The following is an 18,431-nucleotide window of genomic DNA, read 5'->3' on the forward strand; positions in this document are numbered from 1 at the left end:
GGAAGGCGAAGCCCTAGCCGCCGAACGGGACTTTGCAGGCGACGTCGGCGGAGGCGGCGGGGAGGAAGGAGGAGGGGGCGACATGGGGTCGGAAGGGAATTTCTGTGGTGTATGAGACCGAGACGAGCGGCCGACGATGGGCATACCGAGTCGCATCTGACTGGGTCCAGCCGCTGTTGCCGATGTCGTGGAAGCCATAGCTGACCGCACCCGGCTGGACGAAGCGAAGAGTGGAGTAGGGGATTGAACAGGCGGGGACGATGTGTTTTGCCGAGAAGAAGGCGTGAGAGGGGACTTCAGGGGTCTGCGGACGGGCCGCTCGAGTGAGTCCGGGGGTGTCGCGGGGCCAGAAGACGGAATGATGGATTTGCGCGTGAGGCGCTTGGGGCGGACGAGGAGCTCGAGCGAGTCTGCAGGTGAAGGCGGAGCGGCGACCTCCTCGTCTGACGATATGATCATGATGGGCTCTTTGTGGCTACCGGCCTTGGTAGGTCGAGTGGCGGGGACGGGCGATTTGGACCTAGACTTGGACTTTGTCATTGTCCGAGCGCGAGAGGGAGGGACGAGGAGATCCGGATCGCGAGATACGGCTTTGGACCGGCCGGAGCCAGCGGCAAGGCGGGGTGGACCTGCTGAGGCTAAGGAAGTGGCTGGCCGGCGCTGCTCTATGACCTCTTCGACCTCCTCGTCGCTGTCGTCAATGGTAATGATCTCACCGGGTGGGATCTTCGGACGAGCCGCAGCGAGTGGTTTAGGGCGAGAGGGGGATTTGGGACGGGGGCGGGCAATAGGGGATCTCCGAAGAGGGATTGGGGATTTGGGACACGCGTGACTGGGGATGGGCGACTTTGTGCGAGAACGAAGAGCGGTCGGGGAGCGAGAGCGCTGAGATTGGGTAGCAGGGATGAAGGTCGACATGAAGCGCGAATCCTCGGCGTCATCATCATCCTCCATCACCTTCCGCGCCGGCTTGGCCTTGGCCGCTGCCGCTGCTGGTATCGCTGCCGGTCCTGGCGACACCGCCTTCTCCTTGCCCTTGCCTTTGCTCTTCTTTGGCGTGGCAGGCTTGACAGTCTTTGTCCTCCCCTTGCCCTTCGCCGCCAATTTCGCCAACTTGGCAGCCTCCTTGTCGTCCCACTGCTCGACCAACACCGGCCACGCCTCCTTGACGAGCCAATCCGCGATCCAGACCCTCGCAGTTCCCTTCTCTGCCACATCCGCCTTCTTCTTCTTCGCTTGGCTAGCCGAGGGCTCGTCACCATCATCATCCACCTCGGCATTGACTAGACCGAGCGCCGCCCGTTCTTCCGGCGAGAGGTCTTTGGGATCTGGTCGATGCCCGTCCATTGCGCCCTGTGTGCGGGCCATGAATGGCTTGATATCGTACTGTATCCTATATTCGGTGAGGTCGGGGCAGGTAGGGTCCGGCCGTGTCCGCTCGATCTGGAGGAGGTAGCTGGGCGTTGGGATAGTATGGGCGGGGGATGGTTCTCGGCTGACCGATTTCGATGGGAGTCGGGAGGACGAAGGCGCCGAGGTCGATCCAAAGTAAGACGTCAGGCGACCTTGAATCGATGGTCCCGCCACAGCAATTCTTGGTCCCGCCTCTGTCGTCCCATCCTGCTCCTTCCGCCTACTCCGAGCGGCGGAAATGAGCTCCGCGCCGAACACCCCCGTCCCCTCGCTTGCGAAACGCTTGACGACCAGCTCCTTTGTGCCCCACTCGAAGAATTTTTCGCATGCGCGCGCCATCCCCTCGAGATCACCTCGACCACCATTCCGCCCCATACCCCGTTTGGCATGGATCGACACGCCTTTGCCGAACCCCGGCCAGCCAGCCGCGGGATTGGAGATAGGGGAGGTGGCGGGTCGGAGGTAGGATTGCAGCGCGGGGAGGTTGAAGAGCTCGGCAGAAGTGAGGTTGGCGACCTTATCGGCTCGGCTGGGGTACTTTCGGCCAACGAACCCGGTAGAGTTGGTACGGAGCTCAGCCATAATCCGTTCTTTCAGCGCAGGGACGGCGGCACTGAAGGCGGCGGGACTGGACAGGAAGAGTGAGAGATCGGCCGACATGCCGGCGTTGGCGAGAGCAAAGGCGATGGTCGGTCCTGATGGTCAGCTCTTTGGCCATCAGTCTGAGACGCAGAACTCACCAAAAGCGTCTAATCCCTGCGGAACGTAGTCTCCTCCCGCTAGCATCGCCACGAAGATCATGGCGATCCGGCAGTCTTCCTCCGATTGGAGTGCACTACCCTGCTTGTCTCCCCATGCCGAAGCGATGTCGCTCGATCGGTAGATCTCGTAAGTCTTCATGTCGCCTTTGCTTGTTGCTGTGTGCGACGTCCCAGACAGGTTTGCCGAATTGCTGCTCGGTCAGCTTCCATACCGTACCTCCGATGACGGTAGCTCACTTGCGAAGAAGACATTTGCCGCCGAATAGCAGAGCATCGACGTCGTCCGATAAGATAGCGTCGATCTTGCCTTGGCGGTTCATGACCGCAAGCTCCGCTTCGGCCTCCCCCGGCGCCTGGCAAGATCAGCTATGGTCTCGCCATATCCGGGTAACAGCTTACGTTCCACCACTCCAGCCCACAGTTGTCCAATATCTGCTTGAATTGCAAGCTGTGACCGTCGCTCGTGCCGAATGCCCCCGAGACCGACTTGCCCCGCTTCGAACCTGGCTTGTCCGGTCCATCGAAGACAAACACCGGGAGGACGGGCTGCTGCAGGAGTGTGCAGATCTTGAACCAGATCGTACGGACGAAGGGGTTCTCTCCTCCTTGTGGGACACATTGGGCGTGGAAGATCCAAAGACTGCGGGTCAGCTTGGAGCGAGCATCTCGCTCGGAAGTGCCAAACACCGATTGAGTCAACTCACGAAGCGTCAACTCCGATAGTGAGAGCTCGAAGACCATTTCGATTGGCAAAGAAGGCAGTTTTACATAGTGCAGATAAGGACGAGCGGGTCGCAGCAGGACGTAGTACCTGAATAGTTAGCGACTCCACACTCAACTTGGTAGGGGCCCATCTCACCTCCCATAATCCGGGAACACCCATCGCAAGAAGGCCAAGAGGTTTCGACTATCAAGAAAAGCAAGAAATCATGAAGACCAAGGGTCACCCAGCTCAGACTGAGATACTGCGATGCGAGCGCTACGTGAGTATGACAAGAAGGTGGACAGACGGAGAGATGATAGCCCAAGTTGACTGTTGTTTTGGCTGTGAGTGGAGGCAGTCAAGGTCTGCCGTAATGACGCACGGATCTCGTTTTGCTACCAGCCAGAAATTTGACCGGGCCTTGCCTACATCCTTGCACTCCACTCTTACATCTACCCTACCATATACAGCTAGTCCGTAATGTCGAACACCGCACCTCGTAGCAAGAAGCGCAAGTCCACAGCCCAGGATATCCCCGTTCAAATAGCCCTGGACGAATCGGGAACATCTGCCGGTCCAGCCTTTGGTACGTCGCCCCCACTTGTGGTTGCTTGGCTGATGGGACTCAGTCAACTTCCCCTCTGTCCGACCAGCAAAGAAGACTGCGTTTACACTGTTCTCGCGAGAGGTAGCATCCAGCTCGGACTTGACAAAGCAGCGGACGATCATCGCTGGAGAGACGGGAGATGTTGAATACTATTCTACCAACCGGGATTATCAGAAAGGCGGCGAGGGTTCGGACTGCCAGTAAGCTCTCCCTTGGCTGTCGCGCTCGACCTGGCTGATAGTCAGGTATCTTCCAGCTCTGTATGACCCATCTACCAATACCCTCACCATCCACCCCTCGACGCCTTTATACCTCATGACCCACCGAGTCAAGCGCCTGATCGTGGCCCAGTCGCTCGCGGATGCGGATGTCGGCTCGGCGTACAAGCAGATGAGGAACGATCTGGGAGAGGCATTCGGGACGAGAAAGGCCAAGACGCGGATCAGGGCAGAGGAGCGGAATAGGGTCGATGTGGGCGCAATGGAGGGTGCGAAGGGCCATTTGATGGCGAGCATTGAGGGCAAGGCGCCGGCCACCGGTGAGTTTTTCCAGTTTCTATACAACAGCTGGGAAGAGAGCTGACCCGAGCAGAGACCCCTGTCGCGTCCGAGACCATTCCTGTACCAAATCTGGCCACGGACAACCCGCTGAACGTGTACTCTCGACAAGCTCTTATACCGGACGACGAGTACTCTGCTATCTCCGTCAGCGCGATCATTCAGGCACCCGACGACCGGTCCAGATCTCAGCTCTTACCTTGGTCAAGAGGGAGATGGCTCGAGGCGAAGATGAAGTCAATTATAGCTGGACCGAAGGACGAGCGCAAGCCAAAACTGTGAGCATACTCCGAGCTTCCGCCTGTATTTCACAATGATCCCCAGCTGAACCTATAGGAAATACGTCTACTACGTCTCTAGCCTCCACAAGTTCCTCTCCCTGGGTGGCGCACTCGCCAAGCTCAGTCCCGCCGAAATCCAAGAGAAATGCGCCGGCATGCCCGTCCAGGTCCTCTCTGGGCTGCTGTCCCGCTTCGCTGAGCCCAACGGGAAACACTACATCATCTCGGACAAGTCGCGCGCCAAAATCCTCGCCTGGATATGTTGCATCTGTCTTGTATTGGACGGGTGTACAGTGGAGTGCGGAAAGATTGCCAAGGATTTGAGTATGCCTGAAAATAAGTGAGCTGGGCCGTGTCATAGCGAGAGTGGAGCTGACGAGCAGGGTAAACACTATATTCAAGTCTTTGGGATGCGCGGTGGATGTGTTGTCGGTGGCGGAGAGGGAGAAGAGGGGGATGTCATTACAGGAGGCGCAGGCGAATATGCGGGCGGTTTTGAAGGCGCCGGTCAAGTACCCGAAGATTGGACGGAGGGGACCTGTGAAGCGATAGTTTGGCGAGGGGTCAGGCGGGGCTTATGTACTGCATTCTTCTCGCTGGGAGCTGGCTAAGGAGGCAACAGCACGGGCAGCTAACACTTATCACTCATGAACAGTCATCACATCCTCCGAAACCGCTCTCTCCTCTTGATCTCGTCCGCCTTTCAGCACGCCCCAACCATGATCCCCGGACTCTTCTCGCCCTCTTCCATCACCCCCTCCAATTTCCCTCCCTCACGCTGCAACCTCACCCTCCACCGCTTCGCCCCATCCGGCGTCCGCATGTTCACCGCCCCGCCTCGCCTGAGATGCGCCGCAATCGCCGGGTTGACGAGCATCATGCGGTCGAACGTGGCCTTGCGGGTCGGCGTGAGGGGTGTCGGAGCCTGCTTGGCCTCGTCCCGAGCCGGGAGGACGCGTGAAACAGGAGGACTGGGGGTGCGGAAGCCGGTGATGGACCGAGGAGAGAGTGGGGCGCGGCGGTGTGGGAATGAGGTGGCTGTAGGGGTTGTTTGGGGGTGGAGCAGGAAACCATAGGAAGGGGGGGCGGCGAGAGATTGGGTGCGGCGGTGGCCTGGACGAGTGGCCGGTTTGGTTCGGACAGGAGGAGGAGGGGCGAGCGCCTTGGTGAGCGCCAGGCGGGACAGGTCGGCAACGATGGGTGTGGTATCAGCGGAAGCTAGCGCGAGAGAGCCGATCTTGCGCTCCGAGGACTGCGCAGATCAGCTTGTGCGTACGATGACGGAATGTAGGGGAAGGCGGCGTACCTGACTGGGAGATCTGGTATGGTCCCTGGAAATATCAGAGCCGCTTGTACACCCGTCCTCGCTGGAAATGCTGGATCGGGATCGGGAGCTGGAAGTTGAGCTGGAGAACGAAAGCCTAGAGGAGTAGTAGGGCGAGTACCGGATGGGCTTGTCGGTGGTGATGAGGGATTTGATGGACATCGCACCGGGAGGGGAGTAGAGGGGCGCGGAACGCGCCCGGGGGCGGGCGGTGGAGAGCGAAAGGGAGCGAGGGCGGGGCATCTTGAGCTGCAGGAGTAAAGAAGGTCGAGGGAACCTGAGACTGGACGGAGGAAGAGATACTGGGGCAGAGACAGCGCATGTAGCCTAGGCTATATACCTCCCCCACATCCAAGCTGACAAAAGCCTCTACTGTGTCAACAAGGACTATGATCTGCATCATCTCAAACGAGTGTACCGTGTCCGAGGGGGTCGATCCGCGAGATGCAGCTCATTGTCCCGATTAGGCCAATACATCCTTGTTCTGATGTTCTGTAGGCTGCTGCTGCTGTACAGTCTGCAGTACCTCCACACCGCCCCCGTGCTTCGTGTTACAGCAGGTGGCTTGGAGGCTTATTGATCTGCGCGGCGCGAGAGCAGAGCATTGTACATTTGCGAAGAGGACAAGGCGTGTTAATCTCCGAAGAGCATGGGCTAGTTGTTCTTGCTACATCTTTTGATTTGGGCTAGTACAAAAGCATCAATACTGAGGTATGCGTAGTCGGAAGGACGCCTTTTGTCTTCCTCGAGCGAGCAGAACCGACGGCATCGAGCAATCGACGTGGGTCACCGTAACGTCTCGGTACTTCGTGGTAGTTAAAGTCAAACACCAGTCTTCCTCTTCCGTTTGGAGATAGTGTCTACCAATGCCAGAGCCATATTTACCGCTCTGCTCATCCACGTACCACACATGCAAGGCCTCCAGTGTCCACTGACATTTGAGGCGAACAAGGCAGTTTCAACCGCAACTCTGAAACGCATGCCGTAATCGACATATCTCGCCGTCTCAGTGATTCACAGCGAATAAAGTGTCGGGGTTATGCGGCGTTAGCCGCTAACGTATGGAGGGGAATTTCGGGAGCTGATTGGGGGGTGAAGTTCCAACGGAACATGTCAAGGAATGTGACGTACTTGGCATGGACGCGACCGGTCCGAGCTTGAAGTGCGCGATATCTCGTTCAGCTCTATACGAAACGTACACGCCGGATATACTGCTGGTCAGATCGCTCCATCAATACCTCCTGCGATAGGCGGGAAAAGAATCGAGGGAAGTGGACTTGGACTCGTGGAGATATGGAAGAAATAGTGATTCCAGGTAGGTCCTTCCCTCCGTCCTGTCATCTTCATCCCCACACGGACCTTGACCAGGTGGATCTCGTCTGGTCTATCGAACCTGAGGAGCAATCCACTCTTGCCGCGTCTGTATCTTATCGAGCTGGCTGAAGCGCTCACAGCATCACTTCCTTTCATGCCTCCTTTCCGCTCTCTTTCCTGTTGCTGACCTGCAGACTTTGATGACGACGACGGGAACGACTTTCAGCTCCCCAATTTCCCCCGCAATGGATTCGGCAACGGCTCCAGTACCTCGCTGAACGAGTACGAAGGTGCAAACCACCGTCATCGCCCCTCAGCAGACACCATCCCCCGGTTCGGCGGCCCCAGCACCACTCCCAATCGCCCCACTGCTCACCGGGCACCCGCATCGCATACCGTCGGCGTTCCCACTCAGAGCTACGGACAGGATGTGCCTGCTCCAAGCAGCCGAGGAAGAGTCGGGCAGTTCTCAAACGGCTCGCAATCCTCCATCGTCACTGCCGGTACCTCTATCGGCTCTACCCCTGGCTTCCTCGCGAGCCGAAAGGGATCTCTAGCGAGCATCAAGAATGCCTTCAACCGCAGTGGCCCCTCGGCGGTCCCTCCTGTCCCTACACTCGACGCCAATGCGTACCCAACCCTACGCAACCCGTTCTCGCGGTTCGAGGGGTCGGCTTCGCCCGCTGGTGGCATGCACGGGCAGTCTCCTCGAGCTGGCCGAGGCGGATCATCGGGTTCCCCGGGACCTAGCCACGCGTATGGGCGAAATCAGTCTATTGCGACCAATCACTCGTCGCATCGTTCACAAGGTGGTCGGTCATTCACCTCGCAGGGCTCGAGCAATTTCAGGGCGGAGGATCACCCCATGCCGAGTTTACCGCCTATCCCGACGAGGTCGACCCCGTCCCGGCTAGGAAAGGCGGGAAGTGGATCAGGGAGCTCATTACACTTTGGGGGAGGATTCAGGCGGCATGGGAGTATCGGCGGGGATGAGCCCGTAGATGGAAAGACGCCGGGAGAGGAGGCGTTACGGGTGGTGTTCAAGGACTTCAAGGAGGTTGCGGATGCTAAGATTGGAAGGATATGCGGGCGTCCTCTGGTGAGCTATGACATACGTCTATAAGCGGCGCGACAAGAAAGCTGATAGTAGAATACCCAACCCTCACTTCCCGCCTACCTAGAATCCTCGTCAGATACCCAACTCGACACGCTCATCGGCTCCCTAGCCCACTGTTCCCGACGGCATCCACGGCGGGTCGTAGACATCCTTCATGCCTGGTGTCGGTCGCACTGCGAAGGGATCGGAGCGTCTGAGGTCAGGGCCCAGATTGATCGGTCGCACGGCCTGCAGATGCGGGTAGAGGACGCCGCGGCTATTCTGGGTGGGCGGAAATCGGCAGCTGCCAAGTATATCTTGAACCGGGCGTTGATTGAGCTGGTCAGGATCACGCCGAAGGAGATTATGGGCGAGGAGCTGGGCATGACGCTGGAGGGAAATGCTTTTGCGGCGTACAGGAACGATAAGGGGGATGAGTTGTCGCCGCATAAGAAGGCGGTGGCGGTGCTGCAGGTGGAGCTGTTGGGGGAGCTGTCCAAGACAAGGTGAGCTGGCAGAAGCGGAAGCTCGTCGCAGCTGACTTGCAGATTCCTCACCATCTCGGACCGCTTCATCCGCGAGATGAGCAAGTACGCCGCTCTCCCTTCCACGAAAGATACCGATATACGGATGGAGCACCTTTTGCGGGGCATGCGACACCTCAAAATCCGAGTCTATCCGGAGGACGAGCTGGAGATGTCATCCGAATTCATCCAGGCTCTCGCGTCCCTCTACGCCAGCCCGCACGTCACCAGCCAAGGGCTCAAGAACGCCTATGCCGATACACTCGTCCACCTGCTCCACCCCGTCATCGAGACGGCTACGGCGGAGGTCAATCACCCGATGTGGTCCAAGGCGATCGCCCTCATCCTTCAGAAGGCACTGGCGGCGGCGTCAAAACCCAAGTACTGGGCGGCTAGCTTCCCGCTGGTCGTGGTGGCGCTAGGGGTGTCGCCTAGGGATGTCTTTATGCAGCAATGGCAGGGATGTATGGACGCTATCTTGCCAAAACTCAGAGTGAGTCAAATGCGCTTCATGAACTGGGCGATAGCTGAGTTTCAGGACCGTTCTCAGCGGGTCATCGCACTCAACTCGTTCAATCGTCTACTCTGGATCTACCTGAACCGGTGCTCCGAGTCCGTCACTTCCACCCGCAAACGTCTCGACCAACTCACCAAAGTCTTCTTTTCCACAAACGGCGCCCTCTTTCCCTCCGACATACCTCCCGACGTATTCACCTGGATGCTCCACTACATCATCACCCGCCAACTCGACTATGGCGAGGAGTTCCTCAAGGACTTTCTCCGCGGGATGGACGGGTCGGTGTCGGATCCTGCACTCGCTACTCGCGCGGCGTGCCTCATGCGCGCCATCTCGGCGACATTGCTCGCAAGTGAGGAGGAACGGCATGCTGCCTGGCCCGTCTCTGCCGACTTTTCCAAGCTGCCAGAAGAGGGTCCGGCTATGTCGGGGGATACACTCCCAGAGGAGGTGGCGAATAAAGATGAGATACCAGAGTTGTTGGCGAGGTGCGGGCCGGCGGTAGCGTCATTGCTGTTCAACTGCGATCGGGCGGCGGGGACGATACTGCTGTCGAGCGATGCAGTGACGGTAACCGGGACGGCCTCGAGTAGCGCCATCGACAATGCCGAGGTCGTCACTCGGAAGCACGGCGATGTTCATGCGTCGTACGCAACTCGGCATGAACCGGTCATGCGTCTAATCACTGCCGTCCTGGAGAGCATCCCCCGCACTCTCGCTCCGGACGCCGGTTTTCCGCCTATCGCCAACGCCCTTTGCCGGGGAACCTTCTCGGCCGATCCTCGCGTCTGCGAGACTGCCGCGGCGGCCATGAAGCGGGTCGCCTCTGATCCTACACGATGCCTCTTCCTCGTCAATACGTACCGGGAGTTCATCTTTGAAACTCGCCATATCTTCCGGGATACCTTCATTGGCTCCCGCTTGCTGGAGTCGCAATTTGAGCGGGTCGTCGGGATCTGGCTGGATCTACTCCAGCAGCTTGTCCAGCATCAGCGGTATGCCGGAGCACAGCCGGACGAGGGAACGCCTAGACCACCCACGATCGGGCCGACCGCGATGGCCAAGATCGAGGGGTGCGGGCTGTTCCTCCTCTGCTCAACGGCGCTTCCGCTTCGGAAGCTCGCGGGCCATGTCTTGGCAGCCGCTCGGGATCTCGAGGGTACTCAGCGTCGTCCCTCGGCGGCATTCCGTTACTCCCGCCTCATACCTGACCAGGCGGCGCTCTCGCGGGTCATCCAGATCTACGAGATCGTCCCGGACGAGGCGGAGCTAGCGAACATGCGGCGCCTTCCATGGCTCTCTGGAGTCGATAGGCAGCGGTTTGACGTGGTGGCCAAAGAGAAGGGCAAAATCCTGCAGCGTCTCGCCGAGAGCGAGGTAGGCAAGGATACGACACTATGGCTGTCCATCCTGCCCTACTTTGTCAGCCGAGTGGTCGAGCAGCTGCCGGGTCCGGTGAACGAGCTGCGATCTGTCCTGATCCCGATCGCTATGCGGCTGCAGGTGCACGTCGCGGCGGTGGCGAATGTGGGCTCGGCCCGGGCGGCGGCTACAACCAAGGGCGGCGGGGGAGGTACGACGCATCGGTCCTCCTCGGACGTCGCTATCCTCGCGGATCATTGGCGGACCTACCTCTCCGTCCTATGCGTCACCATGCCCTCGCCCGCCTCCCAGCCCGCTACTCCCTCTATACCACGCACCAAGGACGTCATCATCCTCACCCCGGATACGATCAGTACGCCCGTCCTGTTCCATTACCTCACCTCCCTCCTCGCATGGGAAGACTCGCGGTATCGCGATGCCGCAGTGTACGCTATGGGTTGTACCGGTCAATCACACCTCCGAGCCTTGTCCGAGATCCTCCTAGGCGTCGTCCGTCGACTGGCAGATACCAAAAAGACGGCCAGTCAAAACTCACTCTGGACGGCCGTAGCGCACGTCTTTCGGCTCATCTCCCCCCTCATCCTCGACGTCAAATCCAACTCGCATCTCGCCAATCTATCATCCATGGTCTCGTTCGTCCGCGTCACGTACAATATGCTGGCGGATCAAGCTGTCCGTGAGGACTATGAGCTCCAGTCTCTACGGCGCTCGTTTTGTATCGTCGTCGAAAATCTTACGGCGGCGCTAGGCAAGCTGGACGCGAGTGATCGGTTCTTTGGGGAAGAGCTGAGAGGGGCGATCTTCAAGCTGTGCTATGAGTGGTGTCATGTAGGGAGGAGACCGGATGTGGCCAAGGCGAGGGAATCGCATACGCTCCAGGTGGCGTCGGATTCGTACAAGGGGGAGAGGGATAGGGCGCAGTATTTGGACGATCTGCAGGCCAAGACAAAATTGTTGTCGGCGGCTGCGGCGGAGGCTATGGCGGGCTTATGTGTGAGTTAGAAGTCAGGATGTCGACCTCGAGCTGACGCGTCCAGCAAGGAACGCTAGTCACCTCGACGGAGTCAACGCCGGCTGTTCAGGCGTCAAGCCATATTGTCGACCCTCTGATTGTGCTGCGGTGGATCAGGGGCATGTTTACCTCCACCGCGAGTCATCACCACGAGACTGCCCGGTGAGCTGAAAGTCACATTACAGCTCGGGACTGAGCTGACAAGGCAGGAAAGCGCTACACTCCCTCATTAAGCACAACTGGAACTGCTCCCGTCTGCTCGACGAGGTCCTCCACCAGTCATTTGGGGAGGGCGAACAATTCAGCCTCGAATCTTCCTTCTTTGGCGTCGTCGCCGAGATCCTTGTCGAGCAGACCCTCGACATCCCCGTCGAACAGCTTTGCTGTCTCGCCCTCTCCAAGCTCGGTCATCCCGTCGCTGACGTCCGTCTCCGGGCGTTCCAGCTCGTGGGCTTCTTGCTCCCTGACGCCGAGATGCGGGTCGGTATAGCCCCTATGCTGCCTTCTATCGGGAGCACCTCACCCAGCGTCTACCGAGCGGCGCAGAAAGAGGTGTCGCATGTCCTAGCGGGAATCTACGCGGACCACGCCCTCGCCTTCCTCGCTGAGAGCGTGGGCCGACTGAGCCAGCTCGAAGCTCCTCGGCGGACCGCTACGCTCAGCGTCATCCCCGCTTGGATGCAGTACGTCGAGCTCTCCCTCGATCCTGGCGCCCTCCCTCCCGATCAGGCGGACCTCGAGCAGCACGCCCTCGCAAACATCATGTACCTCGCCATCCGGTTCCTGAACGACCACCTTACCGAGGTATGCGACGTCCTTGCCGCATTCGCCTCGGCGGAAGATACGGCCAATACCACCGCGCTCGTCAAGTACCTGTTCGAGCAGGGTGCCCGGCGCCGCAGCGCCGAGTTTGTGCTATACGGCCAGCGGGTCCTAGCGTGCCTGTCACTCGGATCGGCAGGCGAGGAGATATTCAACGATATCTGCGACTTTGTCCAGCCGGATTATATGGCCCTCGCGTCGGATCCGGATGTCGCTCCGAGCCCGCAGAGCTCGCTGGCGGATCTTGACGCGATCGTCTCGGTCCCAGCTGGGAAGGGACAGAGCTTCTCTACCGGGCAGCTCGCCCTTCTTTTCGCTGGCGAGCTCCTCCCCCATCGGCTCAATGACACGGGGCTCTCGGTCCACCTTCCCACTCTGCTGCACGTCGCAGTAGCGCACTGCGACTCGCCGGTCGCTATGATCCGAGATCAGAGCCAAGGGATCCTCTTCCAGATCCTCCGGGTCTGGATATGCGACCTCTCCGGCGTGCCCTCCAACAACGCTGCGGTGTGGGCGATGGCCGAGCACAAGCTCACTGCTCTTTCAGCGAGCCGGTCGACGGCATTCTGGAAGGCCGACGATGTAGGGGGAGCGGACACGGCCTTCTTCGCTCCTCCACTCATGACGACTATGATCATGAAGATCCTTGGGGTTCTCTTACCACTCCAACCGCGGATCCGTCAGACGTGGGGCGAGCTCGCCCTGACATGGGCGACATCCTGCCCCATTCGACACCTCGCGTGCCGGTCTTTCCAGGTCTTCCGGACACTCTCGCCCCGCGTCAATGCGCGGATAATTTCGGACATCCTCGCTCGGCTGTCTAGCACCATCGGGACCGCCTCGCCCGAGATCCAGGCGTTCAATCTGGAGGTCTTGCGGACTTTCGGAGCCATCGCGCAGAACCTAGGCGGGGCGGATACGGCGCTCTACCCCCAGTTGTTCTGGTGTGCTATGGCATGCCTGACGACGCCGTACGAGGAGGAATGGGTCGAAGTGACCGAGCTGCTCTCGCATATCCTCGACAAGACGAATCTGTCGGATCCGGCGGTGATCAAGAACCTACTATCGTTCCAGCCGCCGGACTGGGTCGGTCCGCCCCCTCGTCTCCAGGCGTTACTGCTCGTCGGTCTCCGATCGACCAAGACGGTCTTTATGGCGTTTGACCTCATCCGGCGCCTGACCAGCGTGGTCGGCTCGGAACTCATCGACGCGCCGGCCGATCGGCTTATCCATGGCTTTGTGGCGGCCTTGCCGTGGATGCTGCACTCTACGGATCTGGGCGAGCCAAATGAAGATCTAGGAATGATGGCTGCGGACTTGGCGGCCATCGCGGATGCCCAGTCCCTCCCTTCCTTTTCTCGCCTCCTCACGTCGTTCGCGCGCGCCAAGTTCCGGTCAAAAGACGATTTCATCCGCCAGGCCTGCTCTCTCCTTCGGGACTACATGTCCAGCCACGCCCTCCAGATCATCACCCTCCTCTCCGGCTTCATCCTCAACACTACCGACTGGATGCGGGACAAATCGCTCCAGATCCTCCAACTCGTCCTTCTGTCCCCCGAATCCCGCGCCCCGCTCGTCCAGCACGGAACGGAACTGCTGCAGCCACTCCTCCGCCTTGTCTCCACTCCGCACGCAGCGACCGCGCTCGAGATCCTCGATATGCCCATCGTGGCCGCCGCGCAGGCCGAGGCGCTGACGGTGTCCATGATGGCGTCCGGCGAGATCTTTGGGTCTATCTCGCCCTCGGGATGGAGCGTCGCGAGAGGCAAGGAAATGTCGGCGTTGACAAGGGAGAATGTAAAGGCGGTGTTTGGGACGTGTGGGGAGCAGACGAGGGCGGCTTCTGCGCACTTTTCGGTGGTGCAGTTCAAGGATGTACGGTTTGGGAAGGGAAACGAAAGTCAGGGGAGCTTGAACTTTGATTTACCGGCCTTTTCGCCGGTTTTGGGGCAGGCGTCTGGGCCTGGCTCTGGGTCGGGATCGGCCTCGGGGCCAGGAGGGGTAGATGTAGGGATGGGGAGAGCGCAGGGACGAGAAGGAGAAGGAGACGGAGGAGCAGAGACGGGGACGGGGACGGGGATGTCGGGTGATGATGCCTCGATGGGGGACCTGGTCAATGCTCTGCACTCGCTTGGGCAGTTCTTTGGGGAAGATCTGGTCGAGGGGGAAGAAGAGAGTCCGAGGGGCGGGACAAGGAATGCGAGACATGCCGTCAAGCCTTCCGACACATTCTCGGAGGATAGAGTACGGGCAATCATGGCTGTGAGTTTTTTCTTCCTGAAGTATGATCGGGAGAAAGCCCAGCTTATCAATTAGCGCGGGAGGAACCCATCCATCTCTTCACCGGTATACGAGACCCAGCCCTTTATCAATCGGACAAGACACCGCGCCAACCCTTCTGACGCATTCACAGAGTCGAGCCTCGCGTCCTCGACTGACGGAATGGAGGCCACTACCCGCGTACATATCCCCCGGTCGAATGGGCATAGCAATATCGGCCCGAACGGCCGCGCATACGCCAATGGCGGACACGGCCAACGATACGGATATGGATATGGTTTTGCCCAGTCGGGATCTGAATCTAAACACTCGGCCAACCCGTCGTTTTCGTCGGCTTCGGCCTCGTCGGATCTGGCTGATCCAGAGCATGATCATGATCACGATCAGACGGAGAATGTTTTTGGGCTGGATGAGGGGATGATGAGTGCGAGTATGACGTCTTTGGCGATGAGCGGGTCTGGGACCGCAGCGGGAGCTGGTGCCGGAGCTGGGGGTGCACCCGGGGGTAGAAATGGGAATGGGACCGGGGGCGGAGCCGATGGCGAGTGGGTGAGACAGGAGAAGGAGGATAGTGGGGAGGAAGAAGACGAGGGGTATGCGGGGTTAAGCGAGCAGAGTACGCCAGTACTGATGCGCTCGGCGGGGTGGTATGCTGCTCAGAGGGAAGAGGCGGGAACGCCTAGTCCGAGTGATCGTAGGAATGTGGGCATGTAACGCAGTAGGTAGGAGCAGGAGCGACAAGGTGATCTGTGTGTATATCTAGACGAGCCATCATGTTGTATACAAACGAAATCGAAGGAAGGTATATAGTCAACATGCATCTGCGCAACTACATATATCTATGAGACCCTCCAACCCAAAACCAGATCCGCCTAACTCGCCCCCAGTCTGCTCGCCGCCGCCCGCCTACACCTTCGTCCTCTTCTTATAGTACGCCCGCCTCGGCACGCCTCCATCCCCCTCATCTTCCGAATCCGCATCGACCTCTTTTGTCTTTTTCGCCTTGACCCCGCCGACGCTGATGTTGACCTTAGGAGGTACGGGGAACCCGAACGCTTTACCGACCTTGGCGAGGTCGAGCTTGTTGACGTCGAATATCTTTTTGGCAGAGTATGAGGCGTAGGACTGGAGGTAGGATCGATACCCCTCTTTGGCTGTTGTATTGAGGTAGTGGTTTTTCGAAAGTAGGGATTCGAGCTGTGAGGTCAGCCTACGACTCGTTTCGCGGGGTGAGTGGAGAAGAGCGAAACTGACCTGTTTCTGAACATCCGCGACTTTGGTCTCTGGGAACTTGTACTCATTAAGCGGCACCTTTGCGATCTGCAAGAACCGCAAGAATCCCAACTCGGAAGGCAAAAGGAAAAGCAGACTTTTCCCTTCCTTGCCGGCACGCGCTGTCCGCCCGACCCGGTGGATATAGTCGCGCGGGTCGTCTGGGGGATCAAACTGGATAATCCAGTCGACTCTGGGGATATCGAGGCCGCGCGCGGCGACGTCTGTGCAGAGGAGAATACCGGATGGGGCGTTGACGAATTCAAAAAAGGTGTTTGTTCGTTTTTGTTGTTTTTGCTTGCCCTGCATAATCAGCTGGGCCCTATTCCCCGTACAAAGAAGCATCAGCTTACGTGGAGGTCCAGAACCGGTACGTCGATATAATTGAGCAACTCCGCATGGTACTTGACCGAATTACAGCTCGAAAAGAACACAATAACCTTCTTTTTGAGGTTGCGCTTCAAAAAGCTAAACAGCAGCAAGAAGCGCTTGTCGCTGTCGCAGACGACATAGCCCTGCTCTAGCATATCGACGGTGGATGCCGCTTTGCGCTCGTCGACGTTGATGTAGAGGGGACCGGGACGGAGGGACATGCGCGCGAGGTCGGTGACTTTGGTGGTTTGGGTGGCGGAGAAGAGCATAGATTGACGGTTTTCTGAATGATTCAGTTGGAGTCCAAACCTTCACGCCAGTAGACAAAGAGGAACTGAACTGACCATCAGGGAGCAGCTTGATGATCGCCTTCATCTCGTCTTCAAACCCAATCTCCAGAATCCGGTCCGCCTCGTCAATGACCAGTGCCTTCAGGTTCTTGAAGACAAAGCCTTTTGTGTTCTGCGAGTGTAAGCTGAAGTATCATGGCTGACGAGCTCAGTCGGAGCCAGCAGCTTACCTGGAGATGATCCAGCAGTCTCCCTGGAGTCGCCACAATCAGGTTCACACCCTTGACCAGCTTATCCGCCTCCGCCTTCCTATTTGCGCCTCCCATCAGGATCCCAAATGTCTGCGAGTGGCCCTGCATGAGCTCCTTGGCAACGCCAAAAATCTGCAGTGCAAGCTCTCGTGTAGGCGAGATGATGATGACTCCGGTGCCTACGCTATCAGCTGCGCTCTCGGGTCGAAAGTCGGGTAGCTCACCGTTGACAGGCTTGAACCGTAATGTGCTCAACAGCTCCACACTGGGCACCAAAAAAGCAATAGTTTTCCCGCTCCCTGTCCTCGCAGCCCCCAGTACGTCCTTCCCAGCCAGTAAAGGCGGGATAGTCCTCGCCTGGACTTCCGTCATCGTATCGAACCCCATCCGCTCGATCGCCGAGGTCGTCTGAGGTGTAAGGGAGAGGGTCGAGAACGGGACGCGCTCATATGGTATCGAGTCGTCCGCTGGAGCCTGAGCTGGCGCAGACGCGGAAGGAAGGGGAGGGAGTGGTGCATCGTCCAGCTTGACCTTGGAGGATGAGGCGGTGGGCGTGGATTCGGCCTGCTTCTTTGCCGCTGGAGCTGCGTCTCCGGCTGTGGAAGCTGCGTGGGAGGGGCGTTTCCTCTTCTTGGCCGTTTTGAGGCTAGGGTCTTGAGGTGGAGCTACTGAGGCCATTGTGTGTGAGTGTATAAGCTGGGGTGAGGGAGTATAGCGGGGAGGAGTATAACTTGTGCTGGGTGGTGAAGGTCTTCTCAGTGGTGGTTCAACTTTTTCTGGGATAAATACAGTAAACACCTCCTAAGGAAAACAAACCCGAGCGGCACGTGATCTGATCGAGGTATGGGATGTCTGCTTCCGTAATCAGCCCCCTCCAGCCAAATTCTTTATCGCAGAATTTCGCTGCGCTCCCCTCCTCCATCTATCCATCTCTCTCCTCTTGTTCTTTCGTCAGTTGTATCCGTGGCTCAGTAGCATAGCTCGACTCCGCAGAGCAGTAGTAGTGAAGTTGGTGAGTCCCAATTTCTTCCCGCCCCAAATCCCCCTTCACCGACTGGATGACCTCGTGTTTCAATTCAAACTAGAGTCTGTGATGGCCAAGCGCCGAAGACACATAGATGCACAGCTCTGATCACTACTTCCAGCTAGAGCTCCGCTATAGAGCATGGGCTGACTATTCCAGGTATACTTGGGTCTTAGTCCGCTCGGAAATTTTTGAGCTTTGACAGACGGATGTAAGTATCTAAACCCAGTCTTCCCCTACCTCTTCCCTCCCCCTTCAATGATGCCCCAATTTGGGAATTACCGCCTGAGTCAGCCTGCTTGTCTGGCCTCACGGCTGGGCAAGTAGGTCAACATGCAGACGATACATGGCTGTATAAAACTTCTGATTCTTCTCTCCCCCTCTTGTCACCGAAGCAAATTTTCAAACTTGCGCTGACTCGAGCAGATACCTGAGCTCTGCACCCATCTGGTCAGTCATACCTGTAGACAGCTTTTGTAAGTCTGCTTTCCCCATGCAACAGCTTTGTCCCTCCCATTCCCAAATCCAATATGTGATGATCCAACACGACGGTCTTCTTACCAAAACACTGGTGGTGAAAACGCCCGACCCATACCGGGCAACCAATCTGACTCTACCCACGACACTC

General features: G+C 58.4%; 5 protein-coding genes across 5 annotated transcripts; 2 read left to right on the forward strand and 3 right to left on the reverse strand.

Annotated features, from left to right (window-relative positions):
* Nucleotides 1–1,026: 1,026 nt before the first annotated feature.
* MKK02DRAFT_11172 (uncharacterized protein) lies at nucleotides 1,027–3,057 on the reverse strand (the record flags this gene model as incomplete). Its single annotated transcript, XM_053085508.1, has 6 exons — nucleotides 1,027–2,108; nucleotides 2,154–2,368; nucleotides 2,498–2,508; nucleotides 2,574–2,814; nucleotides 2,879–2,985; nucleotides 3,034–3,057. Coding segments are annotated over 6 exons (1,680 nt in total), but the record flags the coding sequence as incomplete, so codon positions are not given.
* A 300-nt stretch (nucleotides 3,058–3,357) lies between these two features.
* On the forward strand, nucleotides 3,358–4,874 carry MKK02DRAFT_42922 (RNA polymerase I associated factor, A49-like protein; the record flags this gene model as incomplete). Its single annotated transcript, XM_053092209.1, has 6 exons — nucleotides 3,358–3,463; nucleotides 3,507–3,684; nucleotides 3,730–4,022; nucleotides 4,076–4,319; nucleotides 4,378–4,662; nucleotides 4,706–4,874. The coding sequence occupies 6 exons, from the start codon at nucleotides 3,358–3,360 to the stop codon at nucleotides 4,872–4,874; spliced, it is 1,275 nt and encodes a 424-aa protein (XP_052948303.1).
* Nucleotides 4,875–5,025: 151 nt separating this feature from the next.
* Nucleotides 5,026–5,889, reverse strand: MKK02DRAFT_31951 (uncharacterized protein; the record flags this gene model as incomplete). Its single annotated transcript, XM_053088407.1, has 2 exons — nucleotides 5,026–5,574; nucleotides 5,629–5,889. 2 exons carry the CDS (start codon nucleotides 5,887–5,889, stop codon nucleotides 5,026–5,028), a joined length of 810 nt encoding a protein of 269 aa, XP_052948304.1.
* Nucleotides 5,890–6,939: 1,050 nt separating this feature from the next.
* On the forward strand, nucleotides 6,940–15,308 carry MKK02DRAFT_42924 (putative cell polarity protein; the record flags this gene model as incomplete). Its single annotated transcript, XM_053092210.1, has 8 exons — nucleotides 6,940–6,961; nucleotides 7,155–8,059; nucleotides 8,111–8,562; nucleotides 8,605–9,073; nucleotides 9,119–11,473; nucleotides 11,518–11,654; nucleotides 11,702–14,576; nucleotides 14,631–15,308. 8 exons carry the CDS (start codon nucleotides 6,940–6,942, stop codon nucleotides 15,306–15,308), a joined length of 7,893 nt encoding a protein of 2,630 aa, XP_052948305.1.
* A 192-nt stretch (nucleotides 15,309–15,500) lies between these two features.
* MKK02DRAFT_42925 (P-loop containing nucleoside triphosphate hydrolase protein) lies at nucleotides 15,501–17,457 on the reverse strand (the record flags this gene model as incomplete). The annotated part of the gene is made up of 6 exons (XM_053092211.1): nucleotides 15,501–15,791; nucleotides 15,849–16,169; nucleotides 16,220–16,521; nucleotides 16,583–16,700; nucleotides 16,759–16,958; nucleotides 17,004–17,457. The coding sequence occupies 6 exons, from the start codon at nucleotides 17,455–17,457 to the stop codon at nucleotides 15,501–15,503; spliced, it is 1,686 nt and encodes a 561-aa protein (XP_052948306.1).
* Between the last annotated feature and the right edge of the window lie 974 nt (nucleotides 17,458–18,431).

This window comes from Dioszegia hungarica, assembly GCF_025882075.1.
Source record: "Dioszegia hungarica strain PDD-24b-2 chromosome Unknown MKK02contig_6, whole genome shotgun sequence".
NCBI classification, from domain to species: Eukaryota; Fungi; Basidiomycota; class Tremellomycetes; order Tremellales; family Bulleribasidiaceae; genus Dioszegia; species Dioszegia hungarica.